Here is an 18976-nt window from a genome sequence, read left to right as displayed (position 1 = left end):
ATTTGTTGTGTCATCTGGGCAGGAAGTGAGGGGCAATGTCCCCATTGCACAAACAGCAGTTAAAGAAAAATGACAGGTTATAACCCTTCTGCACAGTGCAAAACAAAAAAAGGCTGGAGTTTTTCTTTTTTGAATTTTTCTTTAAGCAAAAAGTACAGTAAATAATGACATCACAGCGGTACATGGTAAAGAACAGGTAAAAAACAAGAAATAAACAAAATAAGGTCTTTACCAAGCAAATCCAATATTGTCAAAGAGAAGAAATGGGAGCTTGCCCGTCAGAACTTTTTCATCAATATTGCAGTACTTGTGCAGAGAAATAAATCATTTACTAAAATTGCAATGCATAATTACTGTCGTCATGCAAAGCATACAGTATTAGTAAGGGAATCATTACGTGGAAATAAATGCAGAATATAGAATTAATTTAATACCCTGCAGCCCAAGACAGAGAGAGAGAGAGAGAATGCGGCAAACAAAAAGTGGGTCGCCGCATGCCTTCTACTGTGCTAGGTGAGAGGCTTCTCAGCCTCCCCCTAGCGTAGCACTGTCGGTTCTCATGCCAACAACCATTCATATGCTACTTGGCACCGAGTGTCAGCTTGAGGTGGGCTGCAGCTATGGCCGCGAGGGAGCTCCATCCATACATGAATGGCTTACAGCTCCCTCACATGTCCTATAGAGGTGCCTGGACCAGAGTGACACCACGTTCTGGCTCACGGCATCTCTACGGGGAGCACAAGGGGGTTATACAAGCAGTGCACACATGGATAAAGCTCCGTCACAGCCGTGCAGACCACATTGGACCCCAGGCTGAGAATCCACTCCAATTCTCGCTAGGGAGACTGGGTGGGTCTTCAAAAAAAAAAAGTGTTTTTTTTGAGTGTATATGTGTGTGAGATTGTCTGTGGTTGTGTGTGTCTGTCAGTGTTTTTGAGGGTCCGTTCACACTAGTACAGTGTGTTAATCGAACAGTCCTGTGTGATTAATGCACTGTACCAAGCAATCACTCCTACGCCTCCCGTCCACAGTTCAATCGCCTGCACCAGAACGCGCGGTACCGCAATGGCGTGCATTCCATTGCACTGCGACTTGGGTCACAACTTCAAGGCCAAGGATAAATGGGATCCTGAGGTTACACAGGTTGAGAACCACTGCCCTACATAACAGCCCAATAGGTGTTTACATTATTGTTAAGACAGGGCTGGACAAATCCCAGGAGCCAGGTACCCAGCGCTTCTTAAATTACAGCTGGTGCCTAACTTGTGAGGTTTTCTCTAGTTGTATATGGAGCTGGTTTCTAAAAAATAAATAAAAACCCTGATGGCTCCTGGATTGGACAGTCTGGATCCTAAATTCCATATTAATTTGTCCACCCCTGTATTAAGGCAATGTTGCTATTATTTTGTAAGGTTATACAAATCCAGAACTGGTGAGGCAGCATTGGTTATCTTTCTGTCAGGGCAGCAACTTTCAGACCTCAGGGAGCTCCTCAGATATGACCCTTAGATCAGGAGTGGACCACAGACAAATACAGCTAAATAACGGAGCAATCATACATTTTAATTTGCATATATACATGAAAGACAAACTTTGTTAAATTCTTGCATATGCCCAATCATGACCAGTTCTCTTTAAAAGTACATGCAAGTCATGAAAATGTTGCATCCAAACTTACTAGTTTGTTTCCTTCGTAGCCTTAGGAGTTCACAGATTTTACTTTGTTTCTGGAATTGCTTTTTAAGCTAATCTTTGAGAAAAGTGAAATATTTACTTTCCTTACTTAGGTAGGGGTTGTTCAGTGTTAAAGCCTTCACTACTGCAACGTTTACAAGGACTGTGTGAGGTCCAGGCAGTCAAGGGCTGTGTGAGGTCCAAATCGGCTCTCCCACCAGCCACACTGTAACTGTGTTTTTTAAGCAGAGCTGTCTGTCTATTAAGCCAAATATCACCTGTTCCAGGAAAAAGTAACAGCCCCAGTAATATATCGAAGCTATGTTCCCAAAGAGCTAGATCTGTTTGCTGAGGCCAGAAGCTGCCCACAGAAATAACAATCTTGGCAAAATTTCCAGAAGCAGGTGATTGTTGTGGGTACATTTTTAATTAATGTATGAATCACTGTATTTTTATTTTTGAAAATATATTTCCATAGTTTCCAGCAAAAGTCACATGTTATGCAGCATACAGTACATTATATGTAAATAGGGAAGTATGTTGCCACTTACAGGAAACTGTACCATTTACATGTCACTGCAACAGAAACTAAATATCAGTTCCTTTTTGAGTTTGAGAAAAATAAACCTTACTTCAACATAAGTGAAGATTTAGCCAGTATGGGTCATATGATTCTACAAAAAACGTTTTACCACAAAAAATATGATCATATCGGTGCCCATACTCCTATCGATTATCGTTCAGAAATAGTTCAGGAATGTTCTTTCGAACGATAATCGATCAGTTGATGGGAACCCAATGATGTTTTTTTACTATACGCCTTGCAGAATATTCTCGAATGGTCAGGCTTATAAACGTTTTTCTTTAATCGTCCGAAAATTGATGGATTAGTGGCATTTTCGTGCAAAAAAAAGGCAACATAAACACTGCACATGCGCAAACGAAAATCCATTCTGTCAATCGACGAAAGTTGGCGAGTTAGTATTGCTAACGAACGATTATCGAAATGACCTTGGTCTATGCATGATTGGTTATTTGAGCTAGAATCCAAAGAGGGTTCTTGCCAGCACCCAAAAATCCCGAACGATAATCGCAGGGTGTATGGCCAGCTTAACACTGTCACTGGTTACAGCCACATACAGCGTGTCCTAGAACGATGGCCATCCTTTTATACTGACCCAAAAAATTTTCTCTGACTGCAACTAATCATTGTTTTCATAATGGATAATTTGGCTGATTATTTTTTCGATTAATCGGATAGAAAAAGTTAAATGCAATCCATTTAAAATAAAATAGACAAATGAAGTGTCACAAAACATAAAGTTTACTTCAGAATAAAACTGCATGCACAATTTTTTGCAATCGCACTGCACTGGAACACACAGGATTGTGGTATTGTGCATTCCGGTGCGAGCGATCACACTGTTTGTGGGAGGTGCGTTTTTGGGGTACCTTTAAAATGAATGGCACTGCAATGCACCTCCTGCTGCAGAATTTGTCAGGCCGAAAATGACTTTTTTTCCCCTCACCTTTTAATAACTGTATTGTAAGCACATGGCGCTTGAATAGCTTCAGCCAGGGAATGACAGCTGCCTGTGGCAAGATTCTGCAGATGTGAATGCAAATACAGCAGGTAGTGGTGTGGGTAGAAATAGCTAGCCTGCTATTGGCCATTTCAAATTGCAGTAGCCAATAGCAGGCTGGCTATTGCACCTGCCCACGGCATGCTGTGCCCTTTTCCCAGCATGGAGGAGAGAGCTAGGGGATCCAACCAACTAATCGATAATGAGAATAGTTGACAACTATTCTCATTATCGATTAATCGATTGGTTGCAGCCTCAGTGTTTTCAGTTTATCCAAAATCTCTGAAAGTACAGAAATCCACCATCTCTGTAGACACAAGTAAAGGAGTAGAAGTGGGAAGTAAAAAAAAAAAAGAAAATAACTAAAAGGTGACCATTGCTGTCATGTCTAGATTGGTCCTGTCATATGGTCTTGAATAATGTGAGTAGTCAGGTCTGGTGCTGTTTTGTGACCAGTTTATTAGTCTTTAATACTGCACATTGTCCTGATGTCACTGGTTCCTGATTAATTTATTTATGCGGCTGATTATATATCAAAAATGGCACACAAGAATATTTTAACTACTAAAACCCTTTCTCTAACCATGATAAAGGAAGACTTAACTTAATTTATTGTAATTCCCAGCACGGAGTCCCCTGCTTGATGTGTTGGAGCAGTTATCTTTAATTTACAGACAAGTATCAGTCCGGCTCTTTTTGTATTGAGTATTCTGGCTTTATTGTGTTAAGCGCATGAAATGTCATTCTTTGAGTTCTCTGTTCTACCTTTGAAATTATAACCTGATGACTGACATGTTCCTCTTTCAGAACCATGAATAGGCTGACACAGCTTGAGAGACTGGATCTCGGAAGTAATGAATTCACAGAAGTGGTGAGCAGCGCGGGCATTCTGTCCCTGCTAGTGCTTTCATGTGTTATTTTCTTTCCCACGTAGTATACATTAACAGTACATGGCGATTTATTAGGAATTAATCAAGGTGGTTCAACGCAAACAGATCTAACTGAGTTGAGAGGTATTGAGACATCTGTCTGTCTTCTCTGAAGAGAGTTGTACCCCTGCTAAACTCTGCAGTCATCTGCTTAATTTGGTTAATGGATGTTTTGTAGATACAGTGTAAGGTCCATTCTCTGCGCTCCTCAGAAGATAGAAAGATTAGGGATAGTTGCAGAGAAATGTGCAAATGGTTACATAACAAATTCTTAAACATGTAGCCAATTATTTATTTTTGTTTTCTTTGGTCTTTTGTATGACCACTATTTTGCCCCATTTCCATTGCAGCTATAAAGCAGTTCATAATAGGTGGTTCTGACCCTCATCAAACAGAAATAAAATGGTGCCCCCAGCCTTAAGCTACCCTAAGAGTTAGAACAGATGGCACACCGAATGATTGCACTGTAAGTTGACGTCTTCATTGTTTTGACAGAGTAAAAGCTGGCTCCCCTCTCTTTACTGGTTTTATAGGCTGGATATCTGTCAACCATAATGATGCACAAACACTTGCGGGGCAGTTAACTAGCATGTTGGGGCCACATCAACTTTAAACCGACCTGTTTATGGACTAAGGAGGTTTACAGGAAAAACTCAAAGAATATCCATTACATTTAACTAGATGTAGTCCAGAAAGTATATTGCAGATGCAATATATACCTGCCAAGATCTCAGGTGTACCGCACATGTTTTAAGTACTTTTAAGAGCTTCTATATTTATTAGAAATAGTATTCCTTCTTACTTTAATTGTTTTCTTTCAGCCTGAAGTACTTGAACAACTAAGTGGTTTGAAGGAATTCTGGATGGATGGCAATAGACTAACGTATATCCCAGGGGTATGTATTGCATGCCATACTGTGTGTATATGTGTGTAAGAGAGAACTAAAAAAATTGAATGTTTCCAAAGGGCAAGGAATCACCTCAGGCTTTTTTTTGCAGTAAGAAATTTGCAACAGCGGTTTTGTTGTTATGCCAAATTGCGCAACTTTTTCCTAGGCAGTCCCTGCATGCCTGTTTGTCAATTTCTTCCTGTAAGGGGAATTTTCAAAGCGTAATACTGCCCTCCTGTTTTGTAAATGCCCCGAGTTCCAGTCTGTGAATTCTGCTGAGCTTTTACTGTTAATTTCTATTCTGACATTTGTTGAATGACCGTAAGTATGTTTAATGGATTATCATGATCATATCTTTAGATAACCATAGAAGGGTCTTGATGGTGACTAATACAACAATAAAACACTAAAAAAATGTTTTTCCTTTTGTGCATTTCCATTTGGATAATGCATTAGGTTGGACTTGATGGACTAATGTCTTTATTCAACCTCAAATACTATGTAACTATGTAACTATGTTGGATAAACCCTTCATAGAGGAATACCTACAGTGTGCCTATGGTCCTGATTCATTAAGCTGCAACAGCACTTAGGGTGTGCTAAATAGCGCTAAAGGCTTTCTAAAATAACAATATTAAAGCGGAGCTTTGCACTCAAAAATCAATTTCTACCAATGCATCCCTCCATGTATCATGATTAATAATAACATAGACATGTCAGGTGTAAAATACTGTAATTTCTAAATGCTTACACTTGTCAGAGCATTCACTTGCTGCTTTGAAAGGGCAGAATGACTTAAGTTTGCCAAACCAATGCACACTGGGATTGCCTTGTCATAAGCAGAGCATTGCTGGGAAATGTCATCTGTAATCTCAGGGAAAGGCATTTTCCTCCCCTGAGATGATGTGCATGTTCATTTGTCCTAGTCACATGTCTAGTCAAATGTGTCAGAAATCCAGGAAGTAAAATTAGAGCTAGTAATCTGCCCTTAGTAAACATGGCCACTGTCAGAAGACTGAACTCAACATTTCTAAAGGTACATTTGTTGTTATTTTAAAGATATGGGTAAAGGTCCGCTTTAACTGGGAGGCTACTTTAGCATGCCCCAAGTGCACTTTTATAGTGATTTAAGTGCTGCTTGAAGTTTGATGAATCAAAGCCTAATCTAATCAGATGAGAGCAGCATGCCTATTGGCCTTTCCAGCTAAGTGGATCTGTATCCGGATGGCCAGCAATTCTGTTTATCATGTGGTGTGTGTACAGTCAGATTTTAGATAAAGACAAAAAGGACAGGAGCGCAACTACCAAACGTGACGTGAATGGATTTGATTTGGCCTAGTGGATCTATGTAATAAGGATTGTTGGTGGATCTTTGTGTGTGGAATCTGGGTATATATGGCAATGTTGTAGCAAACAGAAGGACTTACGGTTAGAAGCTCCCCCGTGGTCCGTGTGGCGCCCTCCTTTGACAGATCCTGGGTTGAAGAGCCCCGGTGGTGTGAGAGGCTGATCCGTTGGGGGTGGTCTGTCGTTTGATTGGAGGCGGTCTGATCTGTGTGTCGTATATCTCGCCAGGTCCCGGGGGGCTCAGAGGGATAATTGTCCATCGCTATTTGGATCTTCTCTCTAATAAAATGTTTTTATGTGTGTTTAAAATATGTTTGTAGGAGAATTTTATTAGTATTAAAAACAAAAAACAAGGTGGTGGACTGCCCTTGGGTGAATGGAACCTGAATATAAGTGCATGTATGATCACACATGAACACGTATGTATACACAAATATACACACATATATAAATATATACACCCATAAAAAACATATAAAAATATATATATATAAAAACATTTTGATAATAGGGTAGGCATTTTTCAGTGTAAAAAGCCCAGGTGCCTCACATGTCAATTCATACAACATGGACAAACAAGTTTTTCAGATCACCTCAAAAAAACTTATCGGATAAATCAGTTCATCACCTGTTCCCACGACCGTGTGGTTTATGGGCTCACTTGCCCCTGCGGGTTGTTATATGTGGGTAGGACCATACGCCCGCTGCGGGCGAGAATAGGTGATCACAGAAGGCTCAAAGAAAGGGGCGATATTGAGCAGAGTGTCCCGAGACACTTCACCAAGAACCATTTTAAAAGAATCCAGGACCATAGGGTATTTGCCATCGAGCAGATACCCACACATCTATCGCCATCCGAAAGATTTCATCGCCTGTGCCACAAAGAGACTTTCTGGATCTATAAATTGAATACCCTGACACCCGTAGGGCTCAATGAGGAACTAGACATCCACACCATCTTGTAGCCTAACACCCCAACACACCATTATATTCGGGTTCCATTCACCCAAGGGCAGTCCACCACCTTGTTTTTTGTTTTTAATACTAATAAAATTCTCCTACAAACATATTTTAAACACACATAAAAACATTTTATTAGAGAGAAGATCCAAATAGCGATGGACAATTATCCCTCTGAGCCCCCCGGGACCTGGCGAGATATACGACACACAGATCAGACCGCCTCCAATCAAACGACAGCCCCAAAGAAGAACGAAGGGTTATTAAAGGTCACACATCTACATCGGCTTGAGCACTGACAAGTCGCACTCAAGGCGGACCCAGACTGCTAATCCACTCCCCCCACGCGAGCGGCAGCCTATCACCGGGCTCAACGAAACTACACGCCTCCCCCTTGTTATTTTTCCCCCCCCCCTTTTACATTTAAAAGTAGATAGATTTCCCGCGATCTCCAGTATTTTGAGGCTTGAAAAAGAGGTTAACCCTTGAAACGCGTAGCCACTGGAGACACCCGACAGTCTTAAGACTTCTGTGACCAACACTGACATACGGCGCACGGTGTTCTCTAGCCGCGGGTAGCTCCTCCCCATTTTTCTCCGTTCCTGACCGACGCGGCTCGGCCCGGCCAGCCGAGAACGTGGGCGGCCATATGGATGCGCACCCCCAACGGATCAGCCTCTCACACCACCGGGGCTCTTCGACCCAGGATCTGTCAAAGGAGGGCGCCACACGGACCACGGGGGAGCTTCTAACCGTAAGTCCTTCTGTTTGCTACAACATTGCCATATATACCCAGATTCCACACACAAAGATCCACCAACAATCCTTATTACATAGATCCACTAGGCCAAATCAAATCCATTCACGTCACGTTTGGTAGTTGCGCTCCTGTCCTTTTTGTCTTTATCTGTAGTTGTGAATAGACAGGGTCCTCTCCCTGTAGTGAGGAGCTTTGCACACCTACACACAACAGCCACCTAATTGAAGTTTGCCCACCGGAGTGCGCTTTATCCTTTTTGTGTTTTACAAAAACATTATGGACACCACAAGGATGAGGTAGGGCTTGTGTGTGAGTAAATGTGATTAATGAAGCGTTCCCTTTTATATTTACAGTGCATTAAAATGCATTATGGACAGTTTTATAGGTTACAAACATATCTCATATAACATATAAAGGTCAGTATACTCAAAACCAATATATTTATAGGTAGATTCTTGTATGCTGAGTCACCCATTTATTGTTTTATTTCTCTTGAGGATCCCAACAGCAAGTTTCTGGCTCCAGTTCCACGTAACACGGAGGTTGGGACCCCTTATAATGTTTTTTTGGATCTAAGCAAATTCAAACACATAGAACTCAAACAGCAGGAGATAAGGAATAGCTACATAGGTTTACTCTCCAGCATCTGACAAATAGTGAAATAAATTTACGGGTGGATTGGCTTTTGAACTCCACCTACCATTTTATAATAAGTTAAGTGAAGCTGCTCATCATTCCTTTCTGTATTTTCAGCTGCACCTGAAAGTCTGCAGAGGTTTCCTCTGAGTTTCCTACCACCTGCATGGAATAATCTCTTGTTCTAAAAATTCCTTCTGTCATGTAACTTGGTCATTTGGCCTAAAGGTATTTACAGTTCCACCTCTTTCCTTACCTACTGTATTTGTACAAAAGTAAATGTTTACACTTTTTAAATCACAGGCCACCTGCCATTAGTGAGTTAACTGCAATCAAGTAACTAACTATATCCCTTTCCTTCCTTTATCCTGATCTCTAGAGTCATTTTCTGTCACATCTCTCATCTTTTTTTGGGATCCCATCCATTTCATTTCCTCCACCCTACCCTTATAACTTTCCCCATTTGATTCCAGGTCCTCACACTTTATCGATATCCAGTTACTTTAAGAGACAATGTCACCTCTCCCATTAACAACTTAGAGTCTCTTTGCAAAGGGGCATGTTACCAACTTATACTAACCTTGGCAGCGCTCTCCCATCGCTCCTTCTTCCATCACAGTAGACGACAATACCCGATGCTCCTAGGTATGGGCGAGCATGTGACCTCCTTCTATGTGACATTGCTGGTGTCTATTAGCCAATCACTAAGCCAGAGTTCTGTCACTTTTTAAACACTACATTTCACTATACTGTTTTATATTATAGATTACAAACAAATGATCAGGAGGATCAGTAAGTTGTCAACTGAGTTTGTGCATATCACTCGTCTCCTTGACCCAGTATACTGACCTAGTAGATCCACTTCCTACCAGTACCTGAATCTCCTCATGAATGGGATTTCTTTATAGACTTTTACAAAGTAACACTGAGATGCCCTCTTCTTAAATTTCATTAAAACAGCTATCATAAGCTGCCAGGCCCCCAGTTTTAGTTTCTCTGTGTACCTACCTTGCTTATCTTTTGTTATTTCTCATTGAGTTACAATGGCTAGAGGTTATGTATAAATATGTAGTGTAAAAATATAAATCATAATCCCCTCTTACAAATCAAATGTGACCACAAATATTTTTTTTTAAATCACATAAAAGCCCAACATGGAGAGAATTGAATACAACTCGTTGTTGCTACTCAAAATTAGGCCTTTCTATTACTATTACAGCAAGAGTTTATTAGCAATTTAGTATCATATATTTGTTTGTGAGGAAAAAAAATGCTTTCTCCTTGCATTATTTTACTATATTTTACTTTCCCTACATATGGACTAAATGTAATCTAGCTGTCAATCCATTTGGCTACGCCCACATCAAACTTGCATTGACTCATGTGAAAAGCTTATTTTGTACCATACCTGCACTGATAAGCAAGTAGGAACTTGAAAAATATCATTTATAATCAACAAGATGGTGAACCGAAGCCTAAACAACACATATTTTACCTATAATGTAGATATTACATCTCGATTAGACACTCTTGAACCATTTTTTTGTAAATCAGGATATACTTTTTATTTTTATATTTTACTGTATAGGTTGTAAGCCTTATAGTGTTTGTATATTTGAATTTGCTCCTTTATAATAAAAGGTAGCAATAATGTAAAATTTTAAGGCCTGCTGATGTTACAGGGTATATAGCACTGAGCACTGCAAATTAGTACAATTTGCTTCAACACGGCACCGATTTTAGGGAAACACACACAAGAAATGACTAAACAAATAAAAAAAAGTTTTGTCAGAATCAAGCTAAATATTCTTGAGCACAGATCCTTTATGTGTAGCTCACTGGAATGCAAAAATTGATGTTGCACCATTAAGCTGGCAGCAGGTTACTATCATCTAGTGTAGCCGTAAGCAAACTTCAGCCCTCTAGCTGTGGTGCTATAAATCCCATTAGACATTGTATAACTCTGACAGTCACAGACATGACTCCCAGAGCCAGATGCATGCTGTAATTTGTAGTGTCACCAACAATGGAGGGCCGGAATTTGCCTACTCTGGATCTAATGCAAACTATGCACATTTAGAGATACCAGTTATGTACCAACAAGTTCTATCAAATTACAGCATTACATTTCTATCCATTCAAATAAGTCCTTGCACTACAGAGTTGGTAATAAAGCTAAAGAGGGTTGTACAATTACATGGTAATATAAATTCCACCAAAAATAACAAGATAAACATGAATAGCCCAATTGAAGATACAATAACAAAACCAGTTTTTACTGCAATACTCCCCTTAAAGCCAGATAATCCTCTCACAATACTTTTTGCTGCCACTAGATATTCTCAGTCTGATGGCCAGCATCATTCAGCTACTTCATCTGAGTCCAGGTTGTCCTGTACCTATCCCAGCCTATGACTGGAGAGTGAAAGGAGAAGCAGCATACTCATGAGCTCATCACTTTGCTTTCTCTTCCTATTAGCATGTTTCTTGTCAGCACATGAACTTGATTGGCAGCTTGTACTACTCCCTCATCTCCAGCCCTGCAAGAGGCTGAAAACCAAGTCAAATGCAGGTACTTGCACTGTTTGCATTTAAAAAAATGAATTTAATGATGAATGAATGAATGTTTAGCTGCAGTAATTTATGTCTTTTATATCTGCCTAGAGTTCAGCACTAAGTAAATGGTTGACAAATCCTTAAAGCATTTTTGCAGTCCTCTATATGTTAGTTATGTTCCTATTTACACAGCATACTGAAAAATATATATTTAAAATATTTCTCGTCTATTAAATGTTTTATTGCAGCCGACAACATTACAGGTTTTTCTGAGCACCTTCAAAGTGATCTGTCCTTATAGAAAGACTAAAGCTGGTATACACGCTGATATTTTCTTCGTTCAGCCTGCGGACTGTAAATGTAACAGATTCCTCCATCCATGCGAAACAGAGTGGATTGATTAATCTAACACTGTCAGAATACCCAAACTGTGCTTGCAGCTAATTGCCCAAAGATTTTTCAACATGTTCCTTCAGCAAAAGTCATCTGCCAATGGAACTGGGTACACCTGGACCAAATTTAAGCTGATTCCTGTTGAATAGGATGACATTTGCTCTGTGTGTACCCTACTTTAGGACTAAAATTTGAGGATAGTGTTTCTCTCATTAACTACATTTGCATACAGTGAAAAAAACAGGGTTGTAATCCTTTACCCGCTCAACCCTCACAGCTCCTCCTAACATTACAAAGGAGCAAGTAGAAATGTTAACCCTTAAGAAGCCGAGAAATAATTTAAACTGCTAGAAGCATTTTTAATTATTTTTTTTAGCGTATGCTATGTGAATGGGAACATGTAACAAATATAAAATAGGTGTTATCCCAATATGGCTGCAAAAGTGGAAAGTCACACAATCTGCACCAATTAAATGTTGTTATTTATTTTTTTAAATGATTGCGCCAAGAGGATAATGGTGTTAATAAAGTATACGCTTTGTGACATAAAAGTTTATGTGAAATGCAATGCACCACATCAAAGTTAATCAAGTCCGTGTTTATGTGTGTCTATATTTGTGGAGATGGAATATAGCATTTTCCACTGTCAGTTTCTAAGGGGTGGGGCAGGTACAAAAAACCAGACCCAAATCTCTTCATTGCAAACAACCTTTTTCCTCCTCTACCTAGAACTTGTGTGTTTTTACTTTTGCATTATCTTATTTTTTTTCTCCAGGAAGATAGGCTAAATTTACAGCAACTTCAATGTTTGGATCAAACACAGTTGCAGAGATTTCAGTTGTAAAAGTTCACTGTAGCTATACTCTTGTTTGAAAAAGAGTTGCAGAACTTTAAAGAAAAGTACAGAAAGTCCTTGCCGGACTACAGAACAACTCCCCATTATGTTATGGAGATGTAGTCTATAGGAGGAGAACTGGATATGGCTAAGAACACTACTTAGAATTTTGAGGCAAGAACTGTCAGCTCGTTGCAGGATCATCACTGTTGGTCTAAATTTGCAGCATTTTTAAAGGTATTGTTAAAAGAATTTTGTCGGAATTTCTAGGAATTTTTTATTTACAAAAAGTATATTATCCCAAATGTTACAATAAAATTATGCATCCAACATGTACATTGCTCATTCTTTTAACAATATACTTATGATTAAATTTGGATGTGGTACTTTGGCCCAAAAATAAACATATCGATAACTAAGCATTGTGAAAGAGACAAATATGGTCAAATGCACAAGTATTTCAGATATTTCTATGTTCATTTTCTTTATTTTGCCCAGGCATTCATTTTAATTTCCCGGAATACAGTGTTTAAACTGAGTTATTGACATGCCCACTGTTCCCTTTGGGATTATGCATCATTAGAAGGCGTAGTTAGGAAAGAGGATAGCAAAAGAAAAGTTGCCATCACTTCATTGTAGAATCTAATTCTACATAGTTTAATCTTTCCAAATACTGTTTCTTACTGTTAAACAGTGAAGTTCTTATTAAAGCATTTTAATGTGAATAATTCCCTAGAGGCTGTTCTTGCAAAAAGAAAATCAGAGATTTTTCACTTCTTCCAGTCAACTCAGTCAATAAAAGAGGCTTGAATGTCTTCCAGAAATGTCACTCATAATGGCTAATCCAGTGACTGACAGGTTAAAACCTAAAGCAAACTTGTACTAAGAAATATGTAGACTGCCACTGAAGGAACAAGTATGCAGACTAGGAGATCCAACTTCATTCTCAATATCACACCCCCCCCCCCTGTTACATTTAAAAGTAGATAGATTTCCCGCGATCTCCAGTATTTTGAGGCTTGAAAAAGAGGTTAACCCTTGAAACGCGTAGCCACTGGAGACACCCGACAGTCTTAAGACTTCTGTGACCAACACTGACATACGGCGCACGGTGTTCTCTAGCCGCGGGTAGCTCCTCCCCATTTTTCTCCGTTCCTGACCGACGCGGCTCGGCCCGGCCAGCCGAGAACGTGGGCGGCCATATGGATGCGCACCCCCAACGGATCAGCCTCTCACACCACCGGGGCTCTTCGACCCAGGATCTGTCAAAGGAGGGCGCCACACGGACCACGGGGGAGCTTCTAACCGTAAGTCCTTCTGTTTGCTACAACATTGCCATATATACCCAGATTCCACACACAAAGATCCACCAACAATCCTTATTACATAGATCCACTAGGCCAAATCAAATCCATTCACGTCACGTTTGGTAGTTGCGCTCCTGTCCTTTTTGTCTTTATCTGTAGTTGTGAATAGACAGGGTCCTCTCCCTGTAGTGAGGAGCTTTGCACACCTACACACAACAGCCACCTAATTGACGTTTGCCCACAGGAGTGCGCTTTATCCTTTTTGTGTTTTACAGTCAGATTTTGCAATTGAATATCATGAAATAGTACATAAAGGAAAGCTGTGCTGAGCTTTTTATACCCCATCTCTGCTGAAGTCTATGATGATTGATGATTCTAAATCGGTAAATGTGTACAGGGCAGATTGCTCTATTACATGTTCTATTTGTTGCAGTTTCTTGGAAGTTTGAAACAACTGACCTACTTGGACCTTTCAAAGAACAACATAGAAATGGTAGAAGATGGCATCGCTGGGTGTGAAAGTTTACAAGATCTGCTGCTGTCCAGCAATGCCATACAGCAGTTACCAGAGTCAATTGGTAGGTATCTAGGCAGTGGATATATATGACACCTTCACTTTGGGCACATAAAAGTGAATTTACAAGAAAAAAATGTAAATTAGCTATTTGAGTAGCACTCATCAGTGTATTAACTCTGGATGGGTGTTCGTTTCCCTTGCCTGTGTTGCATAGAAGATCACCAGCACTCACAAAGTTCAAAGTGTGGACACTGTGAGTGCTGGTGATCTTCTAGTCAGCACTTTCAACGTCATCTGTGTTATCACTGTGAGCACCACGACTGTGGAAGGTTATAACGCTGTATGGAGTGCAGGTGATCTACTACAACACTATGTTTCCCTTATCTCTTTTGTAAGGACCAGCTGCTTACTTTTCTTGGCAGTCTGGAGTCTAAATAATCACATGCAGTTGCTCTCATAAAACATTTAATTTTTAAAACCTGAAAAGCAGCCCTCCAATACTTACCTGTCCCACTGCTCACCTGCTCCCAGATCTTCAGCATCTGGCACATTGTGGATATGTCGGATGCCTGGTCCCCCACTACACATTGTGACTCTCTCCACAGTCTCCTGTAGTAACTGATGGGCCAGAGGAAGAAAACAAAAAGTGTAGCAAGGAATGCCAGCATCCGATATCCCAACAGTGTGCTTCACGCCAAAGGAGTTGGGTGTTGTGGGCAGCAAGACAGGTAAGTAGAAATGTCAGACTTTTCAGACAGGACTGCTTTTCGGCTTTTAAAAATAGCATTAAACTTGCGTTAGTGTGGTAGTAAAATGCTGTTTGCTTGGTGGGTTTTTGCCATAATTTGAAAATCGTAACCTGCCACCATCCCTACCGCTGCTATTTCCCAGGCATCTTCTTCAGCCATTAATCGGCCACGGATAATGCTACTTCTGTGTTTAGGTTCACAGGAGATACATCCTGCCCTGCATCAGGCCCAATCATGGGATCTTAGAGATACCATGAATGTGCACTGCATGCACTGTACAGTGTACACAGAGAATAGAAAATTGCTAGTGGAAAGAGGAAGAAGTTGTTTAACAGAACAGACTTTGCATATCTCTTACCCAATTCCCAGCAATTTTTTTTTTTTTTTATTTGCACAGGAGATCAGTAATCATGGTCATCTGTCTAAAGGGAAACAGCACATTGAGCTTTTAGTCTAAATACATGCTAAGTACCATGCCAAGTCAACAAGGGGGAAAAAATTACATTTAAGGCTCATGAGTGAATGTCAGCTGGGTGTGTGTACGAAAACTGCTTGTGTTGCTTGTTGTAACCAATGATATTCTTCATATTCCAAAAATTAAAAGGAAGTATCTATGAAGAGAAATTTCTAACTTAAACCCGCTGATGTCTTGGCACATTTCCCTATGTTGTAATACATTTCAGATTGCAAAAAGAGGGGAGGTGGAGTTAAACTTTCACAGACAAGTATTTGGCTCTGTGAGATGTGTAATTTGTACTCTGACGTATCTATGACGCTCTCTGTTTGATTGATTTTTTATTTTGAATGCAGGTGCACTGAAGAAGTTGACCACTCTGAAAGTAGATGAGAACCAGCTCATGTATTTACCAGACTCCATTGGAGGGTAGGTTGTAGGGTTTCACAAGAAAATAGAATAGCTGTGCAGATCACCAGGCAGCATTCTTCTGTATGTTTACACATTACTTGTACAAAGAGTACTGAATTTCCATCACGGGAGCCTGTATGCACACAGCCTCAAATATACACCCCTCTGCTCTGCTATGAGCATGTCAATTATGCAGGGCAGGTTTTCTGATGGTGATAACAGTGGAACATGCCTGTCCATGGTGTTTTGGCATGGGAGAGCAATGTGACAGGGTGACAATGCAGGAGAATATTTGAGAAACAGGGAAAGAACATCGTCATCCTATCATAGGAAGTTTCTTTATGGTAGGATCACCAGGAATTATCCTAATGAAAGCTGCAAATTAAAAAATATTGAAAAGTACTTTTATAATCACATTTTCATCTCAATGCTTATATGAGATTCAGTGATTGGGTTTACACATGAACCCAGACATTAAAATCTCATAATGGCTTTATAAAAAAAAAAAAGAACTTTCTGTCCTATCTACCACTAGTGCCTGTTGGAAAAAGTTGCTCTGTAATTTTCCCCCCTCCCACTGTATGCCTATGAATTTTCACTGAAGGGCATTGTAGCAGGCACACTTCCAGCTGACCCCCTTTATTTGGCAGTCCCCTTTCCCGACAGTCATAGACTTACCATATGCACTTCAGGGGAGGTTGATCACATTTTCTTTTTTCTTGTGTGGTGCAGGCAACTTCCACAGAGCCAATGTCATCTGGATGGGATTTCCTGTAGAAGTCCCAACACCCCTCCCACCTAAATCACACACAAGCGCACAAAATACTGAATCCTACCTAGAAATGCACATTGAGTATAGATAATTACAGACTTGAGTTCTGTTTTAACATTTATATCTGAAGCTTTCATTCAAATAATACTTGGTGATCCTTCCGTGAAGGCCTTGATCAAGAACTCCCTGTCATAGGGTGATAATCCTCTGTCCCTGCCTCCCAGTTGTGCTTCAGCGTTGTAAACACACATTATGCAGGCATGCCTTATAGTTGTCACCATTAGGAAACCCATATGGTGAAATCACTCGCCAGCTTCTTGTATCTTACACTAGAATGGTGAAATGCAGCAGACAGCTGGAGTTATATGCATGCAGACAGGAAGTAGCTGAAAAGAGACCAAAGGAGATCAGTAGCACTGAGATGCAATGACAGGTTTAAAAAAAAGGTGAAAACAAGTATTTTATTTTTGTTTAAAATTTGCAGTGCTTTATCAAAGTAAATGTCATCCAGTTAGATTTTACATCTACTTTAAACACAATCTGGCAGCATTTACAGAAAAGCGTCATCTTGCAGTTTGTGTACACATATTGTACTGATGGCTCTTTTTTTCCTTCCAGGCTGGTTTCCCTTGAAGAGCTGGATTGCAGTTTCAATGAGGTTGAAGCATTACCTTCCTCCATAGGGCAATTTTCTCAGATTCGAACGTTTGCTGCTGATCACAACTTTCTGATACATCTTCCCCCGGAGGTACAGTGCTTGCTTTGTTCATACTCTGTATGTCTAAATGAATTCCAAAAAGAGGAAATGGGAACTCAGTCAAATTTTAACTAGCGAAGAAGAAGCCTGGTGGCGGGGAGTCATTCACAATACAGAATTCCACAGCACTCCACATAACCCTGCTACTCAGCAAATGGAACATGTTATACATTTGGTAAAATGGGTGTGAATTTGATAAAGATCAACATTCCTTCAGGTAGTGTCCTACATTCATACATGCCTTTAGTGTAAGTCATGTAAGGCTTGGTAGCATGTATCCTAAGGTGACATCACCAACCATGGCTAAGGCAGACTCATGCAATCTACTAGTACACACAAGGGTGGTACCATAGGACCCTGCATAGGAAAGGCGGCATCCTAATACAGGATATTTGGACTAGTGCTCAGGGGAACAGCTAATTCTGCAGGAAACTAAAACTTTTAAACCTCAAGGAGCAGCATTCATTGCAAGGGATTCAATACGCATTTGGAATAGGTTAAAAGCCTTTAGACTTTAATATCGTGTTAAACCTGCTGTCTTCTGTTTTTTCCATTTTCTTTCCTTTTCGTCTCTTGCCTTTGGTGCAAGTATTTTAGATTGTAAGTCCTCAGGGGCAGGGCCCTCCTTACCATCTTGTCTTGAATTGTATTGTGATTGTTATGTCTTCCTTATATTGTAAAGCGCTGTGCAAACTGTTGGCGCTATAAAAATCCTAAATAATAATAATGTCTTGTGTTATCATTTACCAGTAGGAGGGGGAGCCATTGTCAGCTTAGGAAGTTTATAGCAGATGCTGGCTGTATTTCATAGCATCCAATTTTAATGTGTTTATTATTTTTGTAGATTGGAAACTGGAAATATGCCACTGTGTTATTCCTGCATTCCAACAAATTGGAGTCCCTCCCAGAGGAAATGGGCGATATGCAGAAACTCAAGGTCATTAATCTGAGTGACAACAAGTAAGTCATGTTTTAGAATTTTGTAATGTTTGCCTTAAATAATAAATGTTTTCTGATGTCTTAGCCAAAGCGTCTAATTTTTAGTGTATAGAAAATATTTATAGATTTAAACCTTTTAAATGGTTTAGGGCTGAAACAACTGATCGACCAAGTTGATGATGATCGATAATGAAAATCGTTGTCAACGATTTTCATTATCGATTAGTTGGGCTCCTCACATGCTTCCCCTCCCCACCTCACCCAGCTCTCATTGATCGAGTTTAAGGGGGCGGGGGACGGCAGCCGGCTCAGCCGCCGCCAGACACGCCCACACCACGATCGTCCAAGGGAAAAGATTTGCTGGTCCCGGTGGGTACCGCTCAGCATCAGGTGAGATGACGGGGGACATTGGGGCTCACTGGCTGGGGCTCTGGAGGTTACTGTTGACAAGAGTAAATGGGAAGCCTGTGTGTGCAGGGAGGCATGGGGAGATTTGAGTCATGATGT

General features: G+C 40.3%; 1 protein-coding gene across 1 annotated transcript in view; it reads left to right on the top strand.

Annotated features, from left to right (window-relative positions):
• ERBIN (erbb2 interacting protein) overlaps positions 1-18976 on the top strand; it is a 225326-nt gene that overhangs the window by 173765 nt on the left and 32585 nt on the right. The window contains exons 9-14 of the mRNA XM_018569304.1: positions 4065-4128; positions 5008-5082; positions 14304-14448; positions 15947-16019; positions 17392-17521; positions 18375-18490. Of these exons, the coding sequence (XP_018424806.1) occupies positions 4065-4128; positions 5008-5082; positions 14304-14448; positions 15947-16019; positions 17392-17521; positions 18375-18490 (603 nt within the window). The remainder of the gene's footprint in view (positions 1-4064; positions 4129-5007; positions 5083-14303; positions 14449-15946; positions 16020-17391; positions 17522-18374; positions 18491-18976) is intronic.

This window comes from Nanorana parkeri, unplaced genomic scaffold (assembly GCF_000935625.1).
Source record: "Nanorana parkeri isolate BGI_ZX_2015 unplaced genomic scaffold, ASM93562v1 scaffold34, whole genome shotgun sequence".
Classification (NCBI taxonomy): Eukaryota; Metazoa; Chordata; class Amphibia; order Anura; family Dicroglossidae; genus Nanorana; species Nanorana parkeri.
Note: the sequence above shows the minus strand (reverse complement) of the source record. Positions and strands in the feature narration are given on the sequence as shown.